Source organism: Pristis pectinata, chromosome 3 (assembly GCF_009764475.1).
Source record: "Pristis pectinata isolate sPriPec2 chromosome 3, sPriPec2.1.pri, whole genome shotgun sequence".
In the NCBI taxonomy this organism is placed as follows: Eukaryota; Metazoa; Chordata; class Chondrichthyes; order Rhinopristiformes; family Pristidae; genus Pristis; species Pristis pectinata.
Window position 1 is genome coordinate 91,141,066 of NC_067407.1, and position 20,117 is coordinate 91,161,182.

Here is a 20,117-nt window from a genome sequence, read left to right on the forward strand (position 1 = left end):
TCCCCTGGTGGATCTGCTCTCCCCTCCTCCCCCATACCTGCCTATCACTATCTCTTACCTGCATCTACCTATCACCACCTTGTGTCCACCCCGCCTCCCCTCTTTTGCAATTTGACTGAGGACCTCGAAGTAAACTGATCTATACTTTAAAGATTGCATTCATTCATCTATGTACTTTATTTGTAAACTGATTTATATATAAATTATTCCATCTAAACAAGAATGTGTAGGATTGGGCTATATATTACACATCAGATTTTAAGTAACATTTACAACAGCTACATTACCTTGTTATTTATTTTGTGAAGTGAGCTTTGCTGGCAAGTCAGGCATTTATTTATTGTTGCTCTTGGAAAACATTGATGTGCAACTTTCTTTTGTAGTCTCTGTGTTAAAGTGTTCCCACAATGCTGCTAGACAGAAAGTTGACTCAGCATTGAATAAAGACTTAATAAATGCCAGTGTCAGGATGTGGTATGCCATGGAGGAGTATGGCATATGGTGAACTGCATATGTCTCATTTCACGGAAAGCAATATTGCAGGTTGATGTGATACATTTTTAAATAGTGCATACTGGCTTCAGAAAGGATGACAAGCAGGCTCTTTTACAATGTCTGCTTGCAAGGCAATTCCAAAATGTTTCACTTTTGGTTTGGGGTATCATTATAGAGGCAGGATTGTTCTGTATCAACTATTTAAGTATTTCCTAAATTCACTAGCATGCCTATATGTTTTACAATGCATTTGTCCCATAGATCAATGCATGAGGCAAGTAACAAACACAAGACCCTGTGGAGCACCATGGAGTATCTCACTATGTTAAAATTATACATTGTTGTTTAGTCACATCCTGCTATCTTGACAGTTTATAGGAATAACAGTTTATTAAGTAAATGCCCCACACAGGCAGGGCAGTGCTGACACCTGTAAAGAACAAGTTCAGTCAGCTGAATTATGTTATGCCCAACTCATTTTCATAAAGGCTGTGGTCACCCCATCACAAACAAAGTTAAATGTTACTCCTGCTCATATCACCGTATCGATCCTTGAATTTGGAACTACAGTGGTATTATGTGTGGAATTGAAAGAGACATGAAACACAGTGAATGTCTCATTTTAGCTTTGATTCTGGTCTGTTAAGGTGCATCTTATCTGACTTTAAAATCAGTGGCAGCTGGAGATGCACATGGATTTCTTAATCTAGCCCGATTTTTGGCAGCAAATTTAATTCCCTAGCCATTGGTATTCGAGAGATGTGATTTGGGATTATATGTATAGCTAGGGAGAATTTAGATCAAGGGGATATTCCAAATACAAGTGTGTAGTTTTTATGTAATAGTTTATCCCGTATATGTGAACTGTTTCCTCCCTGCATGTGAGCAACTGTGATTGGAGAATTAGATCTAATCTAAACACTTTAAAATAAAACTCAAATGTATTGCTATAGAGTGATAGGACAAAGTTTTAATTTTTGGAAATTCATTGGTGAATTATCTTGTACCAGAAAATAATGCAACGGAGGTCATTCGGCCCATTCTTATATCCCTTCTTTCTCCCTGAGGTATTTTCCACATTCTGTATATAATAGAAGGTAGATTTAATTCTGCAGTTAGTAAAGAATTTTAAACAAATATACCATCCAACAGAAACGGGAAATCTGTTTTTTTTTAAATGCTATATATTCATGAATAAATGTAATTGAACATTTATTCATAACATTTTTCCTGTCACATGGTGCATTTTATTGGAAGTGGCTGAGCCTTGTATTTGCACAGAATGAAGAGAAATGAGGACATTACTTACCATGCCATCTTGACTGCTTATAGGAACAGCAGTTCATTAGGCAGTGTCCCACACCGGCAGCGCAGTGCTGACGTCTGTGCATTGTAGCCAGGGATTATGTGTGCAATCAAAGTGGATTTAGCCCGTGCAGGTTGATGCTTGCAGTCGCGGTTGTGCTGTGCGCTTGCACTGAACATTTCCACGGGCTCTGAATGCCCAGGCTACAGTATTTCTTCCGCCCGTCTCATCAGCATCGTTGAGACGCCCCGTTGTCCATCATGGACGAAATTCCCAGTTTGGTGAAAATCGGCGTCTCTTTGAAAATCCAACCCGGTGACGGGCCAGTGTATTTCAAAGTCGATGGTCAGCGATTCGGACAAAACCGGACCATCAAGCTGTTAACAGGAGCGAAGTACAAGATCGATGTCGTGTTAAAGCCCGGGATTGTATCAGCAAAGTGAGTACAAAAGGCTGCACAGGGCGAGACCTTTTTATAGTCTCTGGGTGTCGCGGTGTAACTGGGCAAGCCCGCTATTTTTAAATCCCCTGGGCTTTTTATTGCCTTTATGATCTGGTGCTGTTGGTGGCAGCTGTTCCCTGCCCTGCCTTGCTTCAGGTGTAAAGATCCTTGGGGGCCGTCCTGTGGGTGTATAGCAGCTGAGCTTCTAGGAAGAGACGATGCCAGTCAGTTGATCACCCTTGTCAGTCAATCAGCGTCTCATAAAATCTGGACCGCTGGTGCTTATCTGCACGCAGATGCCCGATTCGAAATCAATGACCGTTTCGGGATGCCGCGCTTCCTGCTGCAAAGATTTTTCTTTTAATTCCCGTGCACCCAAATCTAAAGGCTGGCTAATTTCAAACAGAGACGGCAAGGTGCACATCAGACTGCAGAGCAAGTTATGGCTGCCTGAGTGCTGGGTAGATGCGGGCTGTGCACCTCCACCAGAGCCAGCCCCATAATAATCAGAGCCCCGGTTCTCCTCCCCGCGCCAGGAGCACGTAGCTAAAACAGTGGTTATACTGTAATGATATATTTGTCATTTCTTCCTATTGAATGTGTAAATTATCTCTTCACATCCATGATATTCCTTGCATTATTAATAAAATAGTGCAAAAGGCAAGATCAGCATTGATAGACTGACTGTGACATTGGTCAGTACATTCACTTGCATTTGGAGCATTGCCTGTGATAACGCAGCCAAACGTAAGATGCTGAAATAACTGAAGGAGGACCCTGTGTGATTGCAGGTCGATGATGATTGGGGCTGTACTTATCCCCCTAGAAGAGAAATCGAGGAACCCGCAAGTGGTGAATTATACTGGGATCTATGACACAGAAGGAGTGGCTCACACGAAAAGTGGGGAACGCCAGCCTCTGCAAGTCAACATTCAGGTTAAAAAAAATCAAATCTCATTCCAAGTCAGTAGCTCATAATGCCATTTCTACATTGTGTAGCAGGACTCTAACCTTCCAGAGATTAGCAGTTAAACAGTAAGTGATTTTAATTGTTGACATTACTGAGTAGAGCAAGAAAAAGACAGACCATTGGAGGAGAAGGGCTCAAATGCTGAATGAGGGAAAGACATCAATGATGAATGAGAGTTTCACTTTCATATGGATGTTTAATTCTCAAATTTAGAGAGAGGAGATATCATCACTACTCAGAAATGTAACCTTAACGATTTGCCTGTTTTGTGGAATGCTGACATTTCCCATGAATAATTTTACCAGATAGTGCACCATTAAAATAAAAATCCCACTATATTGTAAGGGCAGCTAATTCAGAGAATTGCAATAGGAGAGATTTAAAAGATAAAATCTGACCATAAGTATAAAAGTGAGTGAGAAAGTATGAATCACAAATAGGCTTGTAGCCCTATGGTTTAAATTAACTGCTTTTCATTCTTGCTGTTTCCATGACATAATGTGAAACCCAGAAGTGAACTGATCTTCATACATAAGAACATAGGGAAAAAAGAAATACGAGTAGGAGTAAACCACAAGGCCCTTTGTGCCTTCTGTGCTTTCAATAAAATCATGGGCTGATCTGACCTTTGGTCACAACTCCATTTGATCCTCCTTACCCTTGATTCCACTGTACAGGTATTCCTCAAGTTACGAAAGGGATGTGTTCTTGAGAAACATTAAGCAAAATTTAGTAAATTAGAAAGGTTGGACAAAATGCATTGTGGCTACTTTGGCACACTATTTCAAGGGCGGAAAGTGGCAGAATTGTACATCAAGGACGCCTGTTGTTAAGAGTCAATGGCATACAACAATTTGTAAATGGAGCATACGTAAATCCAAAAATCTTTCTCAGCCTTGAATATGCTTAATGACTCATCATCACAGCTTCTTAAGTTAGAAAGTACCAAACATTCACAACACTCTGTGTATTCACAACCTCTGTCCAGTGGCTGATATCTTATTCTAACATTACCTCTTGGTAACAGATTCCCTCAATGGTGGAAATATTCTCACAGTATCTGTCCTGTCAAGCCCCTCAAAATGTCATGTGTTTCAATAAGATTGTCTATCACTCTTTTAAATTCCAGAATTTATAGGGGCTTTCATCATTTTATAAACTCTAGTCCCAGGAATCAAATTAGTGAGTGCATAATAGGTATGGGAAACAATGAGATCATATCCCATAATTGACCAATGAATTTAGTCAGAGAATGCAAGGTCAGGGGGCATGTAGCAGAATAGATTGTTAGCTGGATTCAAGGCAGAAAGCAGCAAGTAGGAGAAGGTAAGCAATGGTTTTCCACAAATATCAGTGCTGGCACCACTGCTTTTCAGAATTTACATTAATAATTTAGTGACTTGCTCTCTAGAATCAAAAGCATGCTTTCTAAGTTTGCAGATGACAGCAAGTTGTGTGAGGTGGGATGGGGATTACTGTTGGAGAATAGTTGATATGGAGGAAGACTGCAGCAAATACTAAGAAAGCTTTAAAAAGCTTGCAAAATTACCAAATAAATGGCAGCTGAGGTTCAACATTGATAATGTGAGCTGGTATATTTTGGTGGGAAGAATAGGAGGGACGGGGGTGTGGGGATTACTCCTTAGCTAGTTAGGCAGGGTAGAGGAACAAAGGGATTTTTTGTTTGCAGATACACTAATCACTAAAAATTGTACTGCAAGTTAGTAAGGTCAGAAACCAAAGCACCAATGGTTACTTCATGAGGGATCGAATTACGAAGTAGGGAAGCAGAGAAGTATCAGACCTTGGTAAAATCACATCTGGAGTACTGCATACATTTATGGCTGCCATTTAAAAAGAAAAGATATAGATGTACTGGACAGGATGCAGAGAAGATTTACAAGGATTATGCAAAAAATGCAAAGCTATACGTTAACAGGAAAGGATGAACAGATGGAGTCCCTTTTCTCTTTGGAAGAGACTGAGGTGCAGCCTAACAGGTCTTTAAACTGAAGAAAGTGTTTGATAGAGTGGATACAGAGCCAATGTTTTTGTGGAAAAGGGTAAGTAGAGATCATCAATATAAAATAGTCATCAAGAAATCCAAAGGAAATTCATAAGAAACCCCTTTTACCCAAAGAGTGGTGAGAATGAGCAACTTGTTATCATGATGTGGTTGAAGTGAACGGTATCAAGGCATTGGAGGGGAGGGTGGACAAACAAATGAGAGAGAAGGAACTATTTGATGAAGGATGGGAGAAGGCTTGAGTTGAGCATGAATGCCAGTATAGACTGGTTGAGCTGAAAGGCTTGTATCTGCGCCGTATATCCTATGTGATACCATATACATCTTTGTTACACCCGCTTTAAATCAAATATATTCTTCCAAAGCTGAATGTCATAGTTGAGGTGGACTTCTACAGTGGAGCAAGATTTCCTTATTCTTGAAAAAGAACAGAAAATGCTGGAGATAGTCAGCAAGTCAAGCAGCAGCATTTGTGGAGAGAGAAACAAGAGTTCATATTGTAGGTCAGAAACCTTTCATCAGAATGAGAAAAAGTCAGAAAAAAAGTTAGTCTTAAATTACAGAGAAAGGGGAGAGCTGGAAGTGGAATATTTGTGATAAGATGAATAGTAAGGAAGACTGAATGTTTCAGGCGAAGGTGGTGCAATTCTTCTCCCATCCCCTCTCCTCTACCTAGAGAAATGATACAATTCCTCTTGTCCTTACCTTCCACACCACCAGCCTCCACATTTCAATCACCTTCAATGTGATGCTACTTCCAGACACTCCCTCCTCTCCACTTGAAGCATTCTGGAGAAACTCTTCTCTTCATGATTCCCTGGTTCACTCATCCATCTCCAACAAAAGCTACCTCCTTTCTCACAGTACCTTCCCTTGCAACTATGGGAGAAGCAACACTGCCCTTTTACCTCTTCCCTTCCCAACATCCAAATATTTCTTCCAGGTGTACCACACAGATTGGAGAAAGAAAAAGACAGATCGAGTGACCATTTTGTAAACATCAACATTCAGTCAGCAAGGATGAACTTTAATCCTTCTTCCCAATCCCACTCTGATCTCTCTGTCTTTGGCCTTTTACACTGTTTTAATGAAGCCCAACATAAGCTTGAGGAACAGCACCTCATCCGGGCACATTACGGCTCTTAGAACCCAGTATTGAATTCAACAATTTCAGATAACCAGCTTTTCCAATTTTTATCAAAACACTTTTCAATATGGAATTTTAACTCAGTTTTCTTTCTCCGTAGATGTTGCCTAACCTGCTGAGTATTTTCAGCATTTTCTATTTTTTATTTCAGATTTTCAGCATCTGTGGATTTTTCTTCCTTCCTTTCCCTTGCAATAAAGATCAATATTCTATTTGTCTTCCGAATTCTAGCTGTACCTACAGGATAACTTCCCATGTTTCCTGTGCAAGGGCACCCAGATCTATCTGAAGAACGTAATGCAATATTCTCATTTTGAATATTAATCCTTTCTGTTCCTCATACTCATTGCTATTCATGGACTAGGCCTTATCTGACATAAAGGGTGGTTAATCTTTGTGCCAGTGAGATCCTGTGCATTTCCACCTCATGGAAGCCAGATCTTTTTAGATCTCACATGTCCTTCAGCACCATGTTATTAGAAATTCCTGAAACAGTATCTGAAATCAGCCACCATCAATGTTGTTCGAGAGGATAAGGTTTGCTTGATAAAAGGCTCTTAATTCCATCTCATCCCCTATCAATGCTATTAATCATTATCTGTTGCTTTCTACTGTACTTGGAGATATTGAGAAAAGATAGTGGATGAACTCAGAATAAGGGGGAATAACCTAAAAATTAGGGTGACGTTCCAACAGTGATGTCATGAAGTGAAGTGGAAGCCTGGAAAACTTTTCCCCAAAAATCTTCTGACACTGGGCCTTGGTTGAAAGCTTCAAACCTGATGGTGATAGACTTTTGCTAGTGTAGAGTATCAAGGTTGACAATAGAAAATTAGCTAGATAATGTTAAGATGCAAAGCAGCCAACCACTGATTGAATAGTAGCACAGACTTGAGGACCTGACTAGCTTACTTCCTTTCCCATGTTTGTAAACCGTGTGTAATTTTCACTCTAATTATACTTTACACATTTTATTTAGTCCTTGAAGGAGATAAATGACCACAGATAAGCTGTCAAAATATACAGCTGCATAATTTCTATCTGAATCCAAGGGCAATTGAACAAAAACTTCAAAATATTATCACCTATCATGCTATTCAACTCTGAGCAGTAACGCTTCACAGGCAATGGGTGGCATAGTGGTACAACTGGTAGAGGTGCTGCCTCACAGTGACAGAGACCCAGATTCACTCCTGACCTTGAGCAATGTTTGTGTGGCATTTGCATGTTCTCCCTGTAACGTGTGATTTCCCCCAGATTCCTTTAGTTTCCTACCCATTCCAAAGACGGGCAGGTTGGTAGGTTAATTGGCACTGTAAAATTGCCTCTAGTGTGTTTGTGAGTGGTAGTATCCGGGGTGGGGAGATTGATGAGAATGTGGAGAGAATAAGGTGGGATAATGTAGGATTAGTGTAAATGGAAGGTTGATGGTTGGCACAGACTTGGTGGGCCCATGTTTCCATGCTTTATCACTCTATGAATATTCTGATGGCTCAGACAGCTCAGGAACTTCTTTGAAGAAACATCTTTATGTAAAATTAGCCAGTTTGTTTTCCAAACGTAACATTCTTGATGTGGTCAGGTTCACATTAGCATCAGCTATGTGCCTATTCTACTTATCATCTGAAAGTATCGCAATTTTTTCCGCACATTTGTTTTCTTACTTTGTATTCAAAGCATGATGGCTTCACTTCCACCTTTATTCTATATGCCACAGGTAGGATGGATTATCGTAACCTGTTTCTGTGACAGAACTGTTATGATTTCTTTGATTAATTCTGTTCTGTTACTTCTTTAACTGATTTTTGCTTTAATGTTAGAATAAATAGAAATTACAGTCTGGGAACACTAGATAACTTTCCACAGGAAGAAAAAATTTAAAAGCAGAAATAATTTTAAGGATGGTGATTGCCTCAAAATATCAAGATGAAATAGATAAGAGTCTTGCTGATCTGTGAACATTGGGGGCTTATATTAGAAGTAGCAGCTTGATGCAATATTAAAGCATAGTTATTGGAAACAGTGGAAAAATCAGTGTTAATGTATCATATCTTCTTTACCATGCACCAACCACAGAGGCAGGATTTCCATCCCTATGTTCAATTGCCATGTTTGAAATGTCCGATTCTGTCTTATATGGCAAATAGCATGATGAAACTGCATTACCATTCCAGAACTGAAGACATTTGCCAGCTGTTTGTTGAGCTGCCAAAGAGCATGTGTACTGAGTTTAAAGGGGCTGTTCCAACATCAGCAAACACGTTGCAGTAAGTGGGTGTGTTTGACAGTACAATAGATAGACAAAACTGAGACCTCAGGAAGCAGAGGGAGATGTGGAAGCATTGAATTAGAATCGGAAGCAGAATTATTATCACTGACTTAGATGATGTGAAATTTGTTGCTTTGTGGCAGCAGTATAGTGCAAACATAAAATTACTATAAATTACAAAAATAAATAAATAGTGCAAACAAAAAGGGAATAATGAGGTAGTGTTCATGGGTTCATAGACAATTCAGAAATCTGATGATGGAGGGAAAGAAGCTGTTTCTGAATCATTGAGTATGGGTCTTCAGGCTGCTGTACCTCCTCCCCCATGGTAGTGATGAGAAGGGGCCATGGCCTGAGTGGTGAGGGTCCTTAGTGATGGATGCTGCTCTCTTGAGGAACGGCCTCTTGAACATGTCCTTGACTGGTGGGAGGACATCCTTGGTGGAACCAATCAAAGACAGAAGGAAATAAAAATGAAAAAAGTGGAAACATTCAGCAGGTCAAGCAGCATCTGTGGAAAGAGAAACAGAGTTAATGTTTCAGGTTGAACTCTTCCAGTGTTTTCTGTTTTTGTTTTAGATTTCTAGCATTTGCAGTTTTTTTTATTTTTGAAGAAGGCAGTAATCTGCTTTGTGTAGGTGGAGGTAGGCAACCCATCGGGGCCCTCTCCAGAAGGGCCTGAATGGCAAGAGAATTATCCGCATGCTGTCCAATTTCTAGGACATGGTTTTGTGAAAACTAAATATCACGTCAGGACCAGATATGTCAGGGTGAGACTTTGTGATTAAACCACTCCTGGCTTTTATTTTCTTCACTCTGCCACCACTTATTTAATAGAATGATAAAGCTGCAGGTGAATACTAATGGATTCACAAAAGTCATGTACACATCCTATCTGACATACTCACATAGCCACAAATACATATGCAATGATATTAAGGCACACATGATCCATCTCACTCTGGTAAACAACTCATATGACAAGCATGCACCAACATGCTGATTTTTCTTTTCCAGGCTATAGGTGACGAAATCACAGATAGTTCTTCAAACTTGTGGAACATCACCTATCACACAAGGGCTGACTTTCTTAGAAAAGTGTGTGCATTCACTTATGGAGCACATTGCTGGACAGCCACAAACTTTTGGAGTTGCCTCAAAGAGTCCATGCAGGACCAGGTGTATTTCTATGATCATCCCTTTTCTCAGCTGATCACAAGCCTTCACTTATGTAACAATCTTCATACACACACACACACACATGGACACACACAGACATACATACACCCACACACACACACACACACACACACACACACACACACACACACACACACAAACACCCACACATGGACACACGCACAGAATACATACATACACACACACACACACACACACACACACACAAACACACACACATGGACACACACACTGACAAACACACACACAGACATACATACACAGACACACACACGCAGACAAACACACACACATGGACACACACACAGACATACATACATACACACACACACACGCAGACAAACACACACACACACGCAGACAAACACACACACATGGACACACACACTGACAAACACACACACAGACATACATACACAGACACACACACACAGACAAACACACACACATGGACACACACTGACAAACACACACACACACACACACACACAGACAAACACACACACAAAGACAAACACACACACGGGTGCAAACACATGCACAGACACACACATTCAATCAATGTTGCCTGTACCCTTGCAGATTGTTCCCATTTGCCACCATTGTTGACTTAATTCTTTGTATCACTAATGTTTAAGGTAGGGTCCCAAGAAGGTATTCTGAAGAGTGAGATAATAGCTTATTGCCTTCTAATATTTTATATTTTTATAATGCAAATCATGGTTCCTTTTCTCCAAACTATGAATGAAATCCAGGCATTTAAATCAAACAGGGAATTCAAGAGTAATTTCACTATCTAAAGAGTGGTGGGAACATGGAACCCACTACAAGAAGTAATTGAGTGGAATGGCATGGATACCTATGGGAGAAGTTATGTAAGTAAGAGGAAAAAATGGGAAGGATATGCCAATAGAAGTAGACGGCTGAGAGATTCATCTGGAGAAAAAGAGGCATAGACTAGTTAAGGGGAAAGGCCTCTTTCTGTGCTGTAAACTTTATAAACAACAATATTAATATCAAATATTAAGTGTCTAAACATATAAAGAAACTTAATTAATTTAATTTTCATACATATTAACATAGAACAGTACAGCACAGGAACAGGCCCTTCGACCCACAATGTTGTGATGAACCAATTACATTAGTAATAAGATGCCCAACTAAACTAATCTCTTCTGCCTACACAATGTTCATATTCTACCTCTTCCCTCACATTCATGTGCCTATCTAAGAGCTTCTTGAATGCCCCTATTGTATTTGAATCCATCACCACCCCAGGCAGCGTATTCCAGGCACCCACCACTCTCAGTGTAAAAAAACTTGCCCCACACATCTCCTTTGAACTTACCCCCTATCACTTTAAATGCATGCCCTCTGGTATTAGACATTTCAACCCTGAGGAAAAGATACTGGCTGTCTACTCTGTCTATGCCTCTCATAATCTTATAAACCTCTATCAGATCTTCCCTCAGCCTCTGTTGCTCCAGAGAGAACAACCCAAGTTTGTCCAACCTATTCTCCTAGCACATGCCCTCTAATCCAGGCAGCATCTTGGTAAACCTCTTCTGCACCCTCTGCAAAGCCTCGACATCCTTCCTATAATGGGGCGACCAGAACTGAATGCAATACTCCAGTTGTGGCCTAACTAAAGTTTTATAAAGCTGCAGTATAGCTTCCTGACTCTTGAACTCAGTGCCTCGACTAATGAAGGCAAGCACGCCATATGCCTTCTTTACCACCCTATCAACCTTTGTAGCCACTTTGAGGGAGCTATGAATTTGGACCCCAAGATCCCTCTGTTCATCAACACTGTTAAGGGTCTTGCCATTAACAGTGACCTGTCTCTTTACATTTCATCTCCCAAGGTGCAACACTTCACATTTGGCTGGGTTGAACTCCATCGGCCATTTCTCCGCCCATATCTGCAACTGATCTATATGCCACTGTGTCCTTTGCCAATCTTCTACACTATCCACAACACCACCAATCTTCGTATCATCTGCTAACTTACTAACCTCCCCAGGTACATTTTCATCCAGGTCATTTACATACACGACAAACAACAGAGGTCCCAGTACAGATCCCTGAGGAACACCACTAGTCAAGACCTCCAGTTAGAATAAGTCCCCTTGACCACTACCCTCTGTCTTCTATGGGCAAGTCTATTCTGAATCCAAACAGCCAATTCACCATGGATCCGATGCATCTTAATCTTCTGGGTGAGCATCCCATGAGGGACCTTGGCAAACGCCTTACTAAAATCCATGTAGGCAACATCCGCAGCTCTACCTTCATCAATCACCTTCGTCACCTCGTCAAAAAACTTAATTAAGTTAGTAAGGCATGGCTTGGCTTGCACAAAGCCATGCTGACTGTCCCGAATTAGGCTATGGTTTTCCAAATGCTCGTAAATCCTATCCATAAGGATCCACTCCAGTAACTTCCCTACCACTGACATGAGACTCACTGGTCTATAGTTACCAGGATTATCCCTGTTTCCCTTCTTGAATAATGGAACAACATTAGCTACTTACCAGAGACCTTGCCTGGAGCTAGATACTGGTCAAGGCCCCAGAATCTCATCTCTTGCCTCTCTCAATAACCTGGGGTATATCCCAACAGGCCCTGGGGACTTATCCACCTTAATGCTCCTTAACAAACCCAACACTACCTCCTTTATCTCAAAATGCCCTAGCATGTTAGTACGCTCCACACTGACCTCTCTATCCTCCATGTCCTTCTCCTTGGTAAATACTGATGCAAAGTACTCATTAAGGACCTCACCCACACCCTCCGCTTCCATTTGAATTTGCTTTCATTTATTCCACTGCTTTCTTTCTTTTGCCCTAATGCATATTACAAAGTGTATTTTCATAACTTGGCTTGTAAAACCATAGCAGAGACATGGAGAAACAATTATAGTTAATCCCTAAACGTCTTAATACTGTTTGATCATCAGAGACGGTGGTCAGCATGATCAAGTTTGTTATTCCATTTATTTTTGTTATTTGTCATCTTAAGCCTATTTTTTTTTGTCCTAACCATGTCGGTCTTTGGCCAATTTGCTCCTTTCTTTTCAAATTGTTGAGTTTGCCTTCCCTGGAATTTCTCCTTCGTTTGCACTCTCCATTTTGAAAGGGATTTTCATTTCCATTTCCCAGATCTACTAAGATCATTTTCACTCATAGCAGAAATAAGGTGCTATTATATTAAACAAAACTTGTTGGGTTTTATGGGGATTTCTGTCCTCAATTTTTTTTAACTCTGTGGTTATTATGAGTACATTGGGTGCTTTCTGCTTTAACCCAGTAAAAATCATATCATTATGGTGTGCCAAGTTAGTCTTAAAGAGCATCAGAGAAAGTTATTTGATTGTTTTCTCTGATGTATTATCCATACTTTTGACCTTCCATTTCCTAATCTCTCTGCCTTTCTTTCCTACTTTAGTTTGCTCCTTAAAGCAAATATCTTTGGCCTAACTGCCTTAATACCGTCACTGTCAAATTGGCAGTGATATTTTCTGTCCCTTGAATTTCTCCAGCACTTTTTCCACTAATAGAAATTTCTTTTAATTCTTCTGTTCATTAGACTCTCCCTTCTTTAGCATTTCTAGGAATATTTATGTTTAATCTCTTCTGTTTAATTGCAAATGCAACAATCAAGCTGCACCACATTCCCTACCATCAATATCCTGGGAGTTACCACTACCCAGGAACTCAACCGGACCAGCCACATAAATACTATGACTACATGAGCAGGTCAGAGGCTGGGAATCCTGCAATGAGCAACTTACCTCCTGACATCCTGAGCCCTTCCACCATCTGCACGGCACAAACCAGGAGTGTGATGGAATACTGTCCTCTTGCCTAAAAGAGCTTAGTGCCAATCACAGTCTAGAAACACCATCCAGGACAAAGCAGACCACTTGACTGACACCCCATCAACCACACCGACATCACCAGTGCACTGTGGCTAGAGTAACAAACCACCTACAAAAGGTTAATCATCCAGGCTACTCCAACAGCACCTTCCAAATACACACTTCTGTTACCAAGAAGGACAAGGACTGCAGATGCAGGGGAACACCACCACCTTAGGTTCTCCTCCAACTCACTCGCCATCCTGACTTTGAAATATATCTTCAGCCCTTCATTGCCACTGGGTCTAAATCCTGGAACTCTGTGCCCAACACACTGTAGGAGTATCTTCACCAAAAGCCCAGCAGCAGTTCAAGCCAATGGCTCACTGCCACCTTCTTAAGGGCGATTAGGAATGAGCAAAAAATGTTGCTCTTGCCAGTGACAGCCGGGTCCTAAAAATTAATAAGTAAAAAATTGTTCTGCCACTTCTTTGTTCCCCATTATAGATTCTCCTGTTTCTGACTGTAAAGGACCTATATTTGTCTTCACATCATACTTGTAGAAGCTTTTACATCCCACTTTTACGTTCCCTGCCAGTATACCTCCTAATCTATTTTTGCTCTTATAATCAATCTGTTGGTCCCATTTTGCTGAATTCTAAACTGCCCACAATCCTCGAGTTTCCTTTTTATTGCAACGTTATTAACTACTCATTAGATCTAATACTATCATGGAACATAGAACATAGAACATTACAGCACAGTACAGGCCCTTTGGCCCACAATGTTGTGCCGACGTTTTATCCTGCTCTAAGATCTATCTAACCCTTCCCTCCCACATAGCCCTCCATTTTTCTATCATTCATGTGGCTATCTAAGAGTCTCTTAAATGTCCCTAATGTACCTGACCCCACAACCTCTGCCGGCAGTGTGTTCCATGAGCCCACCACTTTCTGTGTAAAAACCTACCTCTGACATCCCTCTTAGACCTCCTGCAATCACCTTAAAATTATCTCCCCTCATGTTAGCCATTTTCGCCCTGGGAAAAAGTCTCTGACTGTTCACTCGATCTATGCCTCTTATCATCTTGTACAACTCTATCGTCACCTCTCATCCTCCTTCGCTCCAAAGAGAGCGAACTTCTTTGACTTACCATGGTTGGGTCACATGTCCTTCTGTGCTTTTGCACCAGAAAGGAATGTATTACTGTTGCAGTTCCTGCATTAGTTCCATTGCATATTCACCACCACGGCTTTCAGTGAAGCTTCCCAATCTGTCAACCCGCTCCTCATACTATAATAGTTTCCTTTGTTTTGATTTAGGACTCTGGTTTCAGATCAATTTACTTAACCTTCATCTTAATGAAAAATTCTATCATGTTACAGTTACTTTTCCCTAAAGGATCCTATGAAACAAGTTTATCAATTAACACTTTGTCATTACGCAAAACAAGATCTAAAATAGCCTTTATCCCTTGTTGGTTCCTCAATATGTTAATCTAGAAAACCTTTCTGTATACATTCCTCAAATTTGTCCTCTTCCTTACTACTGAAAATTTGACTTGTTCAGTGTATATGTAGCTTGAAGACCCCACGATTACCATATTACTTCATTACGCACACCTAGAATTTCCTGGTTTATGCTGTGCCCAATGTTACAACTACTCTTTGGTGGCCTAAAAATAACTCCTACCAAAATTCCTGCCCACTGCTACTTCATAGCACACCGCCAAATTGATTCTCATTCTATACAGCTCAGCACATCATGGAAACCAGCCTCCCCTCCATGAACTCTGTCTACACTCTTGCTGTCTCAGTAAGCAGCAACATAATCAAAGATCCCTCCTCCCTGACATTCTCTCTCCTCTTCCCTCCCATTGGGCAAAAGATACAAAAGCCTGAAAGCATGTACCACCAGGCTCAAGGACAGCTTCTATCCTGCTGTTATAAGAATATTGAATGGTCCCTAGTCCGATAAGATGGATTCTTGACCTCACAATCTACCTCATCACGGCCTTGCACCTTATTAGCTGCCTGCACTGTACTTTATTCTGCATTCTGTTATTGCTTCCCCTTGTACTACCTCATTGCACTGATGTAATGAAGTGATCTGTATGTATGCCATGCAAAACACATTTTTTCATTGTACCTTGGTACGTGTGACAATAATAAATTAATTTACCAATTTCTAATATAATCTGCTGAGCCAAAATCACTTCTTACCACTCAACTGGTCTTGTCCCTTATTAATAGCTACACCACCTCCTTTTCAATTTTTCCTAAGTGTCAAATATCCTTGAACATTCAGTTCCAAGTTTTGCTCACCCAGCAGCCATGTTTCCATTGTAGCAGTTACACCATACTGTTTACTTTTACTTGTGCCTTGTTGCAAAAGCTAATCCTTACACACTGCACTGATCATTACAGGACATTACCTCAGCCCTAGACACCCACTTGACTCACTGAGTTGCTCCAGCAGATTGTTTGTTGCTCCAGATTCCAGCATCTGCAGTCTCTTGTGTCTCCATCCCTTCGCAATTCTTTACAGGTGAATTAAATGTCTAGGAAACAATTTCCCAACAAGCCCTCATTTATTTAATTTTTGCATTTACTTGTTACTCAATAAAAACCATGATTATAGTAAAAATGCAGATCTACTGCAAATAGAACCATTGTAATATATCCTCCACATCTCATTCAGAGGGAACACCCGGCCCATATTTCAGTTTTAGTCATCCTCGGAGCAACTACCATATTTTTATAAATAAAGCTAGGGGAACTTACTATAGACACAAATTTGTCTTGCTGAGTCATGTAAAAAACACAAAATGAAAGATGCAAATGAACCAGGAGAGCAGTTTGTCTTACTTTGGGTAAATTTGGATGATTCAACAGGGTAGCTGGTATTAGTAACATCAGGGAAATCTGAGTATTAGTATTAGTAACGCTGGTCTACATTGGTGGATCAGCAGTGGAGAGGGTCAGCACCTTTAAATTTCTGGGTGTTAAAAAATAATGACCTTACCTGGGCCCAGCACGTTGATGCAATCACAAGGAAGGCATGCCAGCGTATTCACTTTCATAGAAGGTAAGGAGGTTTGGCTTGCAACTAAACACTGACAAACTTCCACAGATGTACTGGTAAAAGTATCCTGACTGGTTGTATCATTACAGCAATTCGAATGCACAGGAATGTAAGAAGCTGCAGAGAGCAGTGGACTCAGCCCAACGTATCACAGGCAATCTTTCCCCACCATTGGTAGTGCACACATGTACTTGTGCACATGACAATGAACTCGACTTTGATTTTGAGTAATTAAAGTAATTCCACTCACATTCTAGTAACATTTAATTCTTGGGTTTGAGATTTTGATTTGGCTTTGAAATGTATTATTCCAGTGAACCACCAGTGTTGCTGAAACTTTCTTTCCTCCCTCTCTCTCCAGTTCAACGACATTGGTACCTTTGAGACTGTGTGGCAAGTGAAGTTCTACAACTATCACAAACGCGATCACTGCCAGTGGGGGAACAGCTTTGGCAGCATCGAGTATGAGTGCAAACCCAATGAGACTCGCAGCCTGATGTGGATCAACAAGGAAATGTTTACCTAAGACGTAATATTAGAAAATATCACCTTAAACATTGGCCTAGACAAGTTGTCATTGTCTACACAATAAATGAAAAACCCAAGCCTTAACGTGGACACAATTGGGTTGAAATTGCACAATGTGGTATTGGTAATGAAAACATTAGTACTCATGTGTAATTGCTTTGCCTGCCGTTTATTATGGGCGTTTATCCAAGTATTTTAAACGGATGGAAGAATTTGATACACATGTATTTGATAAAAACATTATCAGATTTGATGCTAATATCACTCAGCAGAATTTAAACTCCAGTATCTCCATTCCGAAAATAACATTTACATTCTAAGACAACAGTTAGGAGAGTAAATCAATGTAAAATGTATGTGGGTAAATTAATGTACAATGTCTTTGTTTATTATCCTAACAAAGCAGTCGGAACATGCATTTGTTAGAGTAGCAGTCAGTGATTTTAAACATATTCCTAATATTACACAACATGATTCCATCTGCACTTCAAGATGAGAGAGTAGTGTACATAATTCTGTAATGGCAGTCCTTTTAAGTCATTTTCAAAATTAGACTTAACAGGATGCTACATTCTATTTTGCTCTGTGCTGAATCTATTTGGTCTACCTCTGATTGATGCAGGTGGTCTGGTGGTGAGCTATGGGAATAAGCAGTGTCAGTGTTAACCAGTTGATGAACAATTTGAATAAACAACCAGTTTAAACTGTTCATATCATTCAATGATGTTTTTTGTGCATTTACTATTCTTACATGATTAAGATTTAAGGAATTATGTTGTGTTGCTGTGTGGAGTCACAGAGTTTTGTATAATAGATGTGAAGTGCTCTTCTGTAATGTTTCCTGGTTGGTTTGGTGGATAATGGGAAGGCAATGCAAAACGTGTTAAGCTCTTGATAATATGCAATAAAAACAATTCTATATGCATCAATAAGCCCAGGCAAATTAAATCCTTTTTTTGATATCCAGTACCAGTTACTTAAAATATTATTATGTATAAGCATTGCTTTATTAATTTTGCTGGACTAGAAATGGAATAGAAACATTCCCATAGACAATTTTTTGGCTACCTTGCCGCTTCTTATTTTTGGATTAAGAATTAGGAAGTTTGTTATATCCTGGGCTGTCATGAAATAAGATAAGTACCCACAGGTGAGTCAGACACAAAATAATAGCAAAACTGTTGTGAGAACGACCCGTGTCGTTTCTTTAAGGATTAGTAAATACATTCAAAAGATAAAGAACATAAGAAGAAGAGGCAGGAGTAGGCCTTTCAACCTCCACTCCTGCTCTGCCATTCAATAAGATCATGGCTGATCTCTTACCTCAATATCATTTTTTGGCACTAATTCCTTGGCTTCCTTCATATCCAAATTTCTTTGAATCTCTGCCTTGGACATTCTCAGTGAGTCAACCTCCAAGGCCCAATTGGGTAGAGAAATCCAAAGATTCACTACCCTCTGGGTGAAGAAGATTCCTCCCATCTCAATCACATAAAGTGTGCTTTAGCTCCCTGATACCAAACAAAGGTATGCAGGAAACTAAGACATTAGAGTGAAGATTAATGGGCCGAATAATCACCCTGCAACTTTGTAAACGTCACATGAAGCGTGAAAGAGGCATTTATAGTGCGCCCAGAACAGTGAGGTGGGGCTTCCCTTTGTGGTTCATGCTGAACCTGACTTTGCCCTTCTTAGTATGTCTTTCCCTACTGTTGTGTTGCATGTTCTCGAAATTCATTGAGTTGTCCAGCGTAGAAACAGACCCTCCAGCCCACCAAATCTGTGCCAAACATCAAACACCCACCTAGATTAATTCTATATCAATCCCATTTTGTTCTTTCCACATTGCGATCAACTTCCTCCATATTCTGCCACTCACCTGCATGGTAGGGGCAACTTATAGTGGCCAATTAGCCCAACAACCTTCACACCTTTGGGAAGTGTGAGGAAACCAGAGCGCCCAGAGTGGGCAAACTCCACACAGATGGCACTGGAGGTCAGGATTGAACCCAGAGATCTGAGGGAGCAGCTCTGCTAGCTGCGCCACTGTGCTCTCAGCAATTGCTGGAGCTGGCCTTTTAGGGGAAATACCAGAATGCCAACAACGTTCTTCCAGCTACTGGGGATATTGCTACTGAATGAATGGATGCTGCAATGATTGGGTCTTGAGGGTGGGGGGTGGGGTGGGATGGGTGGTGCTGTGCATGGGGGTAGGAACACATCTGGAGCCTGTGGAAGGCCTGATGTTTGTGCCTGGGGGCAAGCCTATAGTTAGGCACTATTGGGAATGCAGGCCTCCACTGGGACATGAGTGCAGCCTGAGAATGCCTGCACCTTGGGGAAACCCACTCCTATGGGCATAAGTGAAATCTCTTGTGCTTAAGTATGGAGTTTGAGTGTTTTCCCTAATGTGTCAGTGAGCACCAAACTCTGAGATGTGGCAGGGATTAACAGCCTAGAAAAGTCATGAGGCTAGCAAACTGAGATTTGACTGTAATCCTGACCTCCATTCGAGAAGAAGGCAAAACACACATGAAGTTATATTTGATGTGATAGGAGCTTAGAGAACTCAATGAGGATAAAGAATATAGTTTGAATGTTGGCCCTTTAAAAAGGACAGGGAAACAGCATTGGTAAAACCTGATTTTTCTGTGAATAAATAAGATTTCAGATAATTGAGTTTGAAGATCTCACTGCAGACATATTTTACACGTTGCATTACTGTTGGTGTTATTTGGTGGATTTTTATGCTGGAGAAAACGAACAAGGAAGAACAAAAATCCCAACGAGA

At 40.6% G+C, this 20,117-nt stretch overlaps 1 protein-coding gene across 1 annotated transcript; it reads left to right on the plus strand.

Moving 5' to 3' along the window:
* The first annotated feature begins 1,859 nt into the window (after positions 1 to 1,859).
* cnrip1b (cannabinoid receptor interacting protein 1b) lies at positions 1,860 to 19,484 on the plus strand. Its single transcript, XM_052012232.1, has 3 exons — positions 1,860 to 2,240; positions 3,035 to 3,179; positions 17,160 to 19,484. Exons 1-3 carry the CDS (start codon positions 2,062 to 2,064, stop codon positions 17,322 to 17,324), a joined length of 489 nt encoding a protein of 162 aa, XP_051868192.1. The 5' UTR covers positions 1,860 to 2,061; the 3' UTR covers positions 17,325 to 19,484.
* Positions 19,485 to 20,117: the final 633 nt, after the last annotated feature.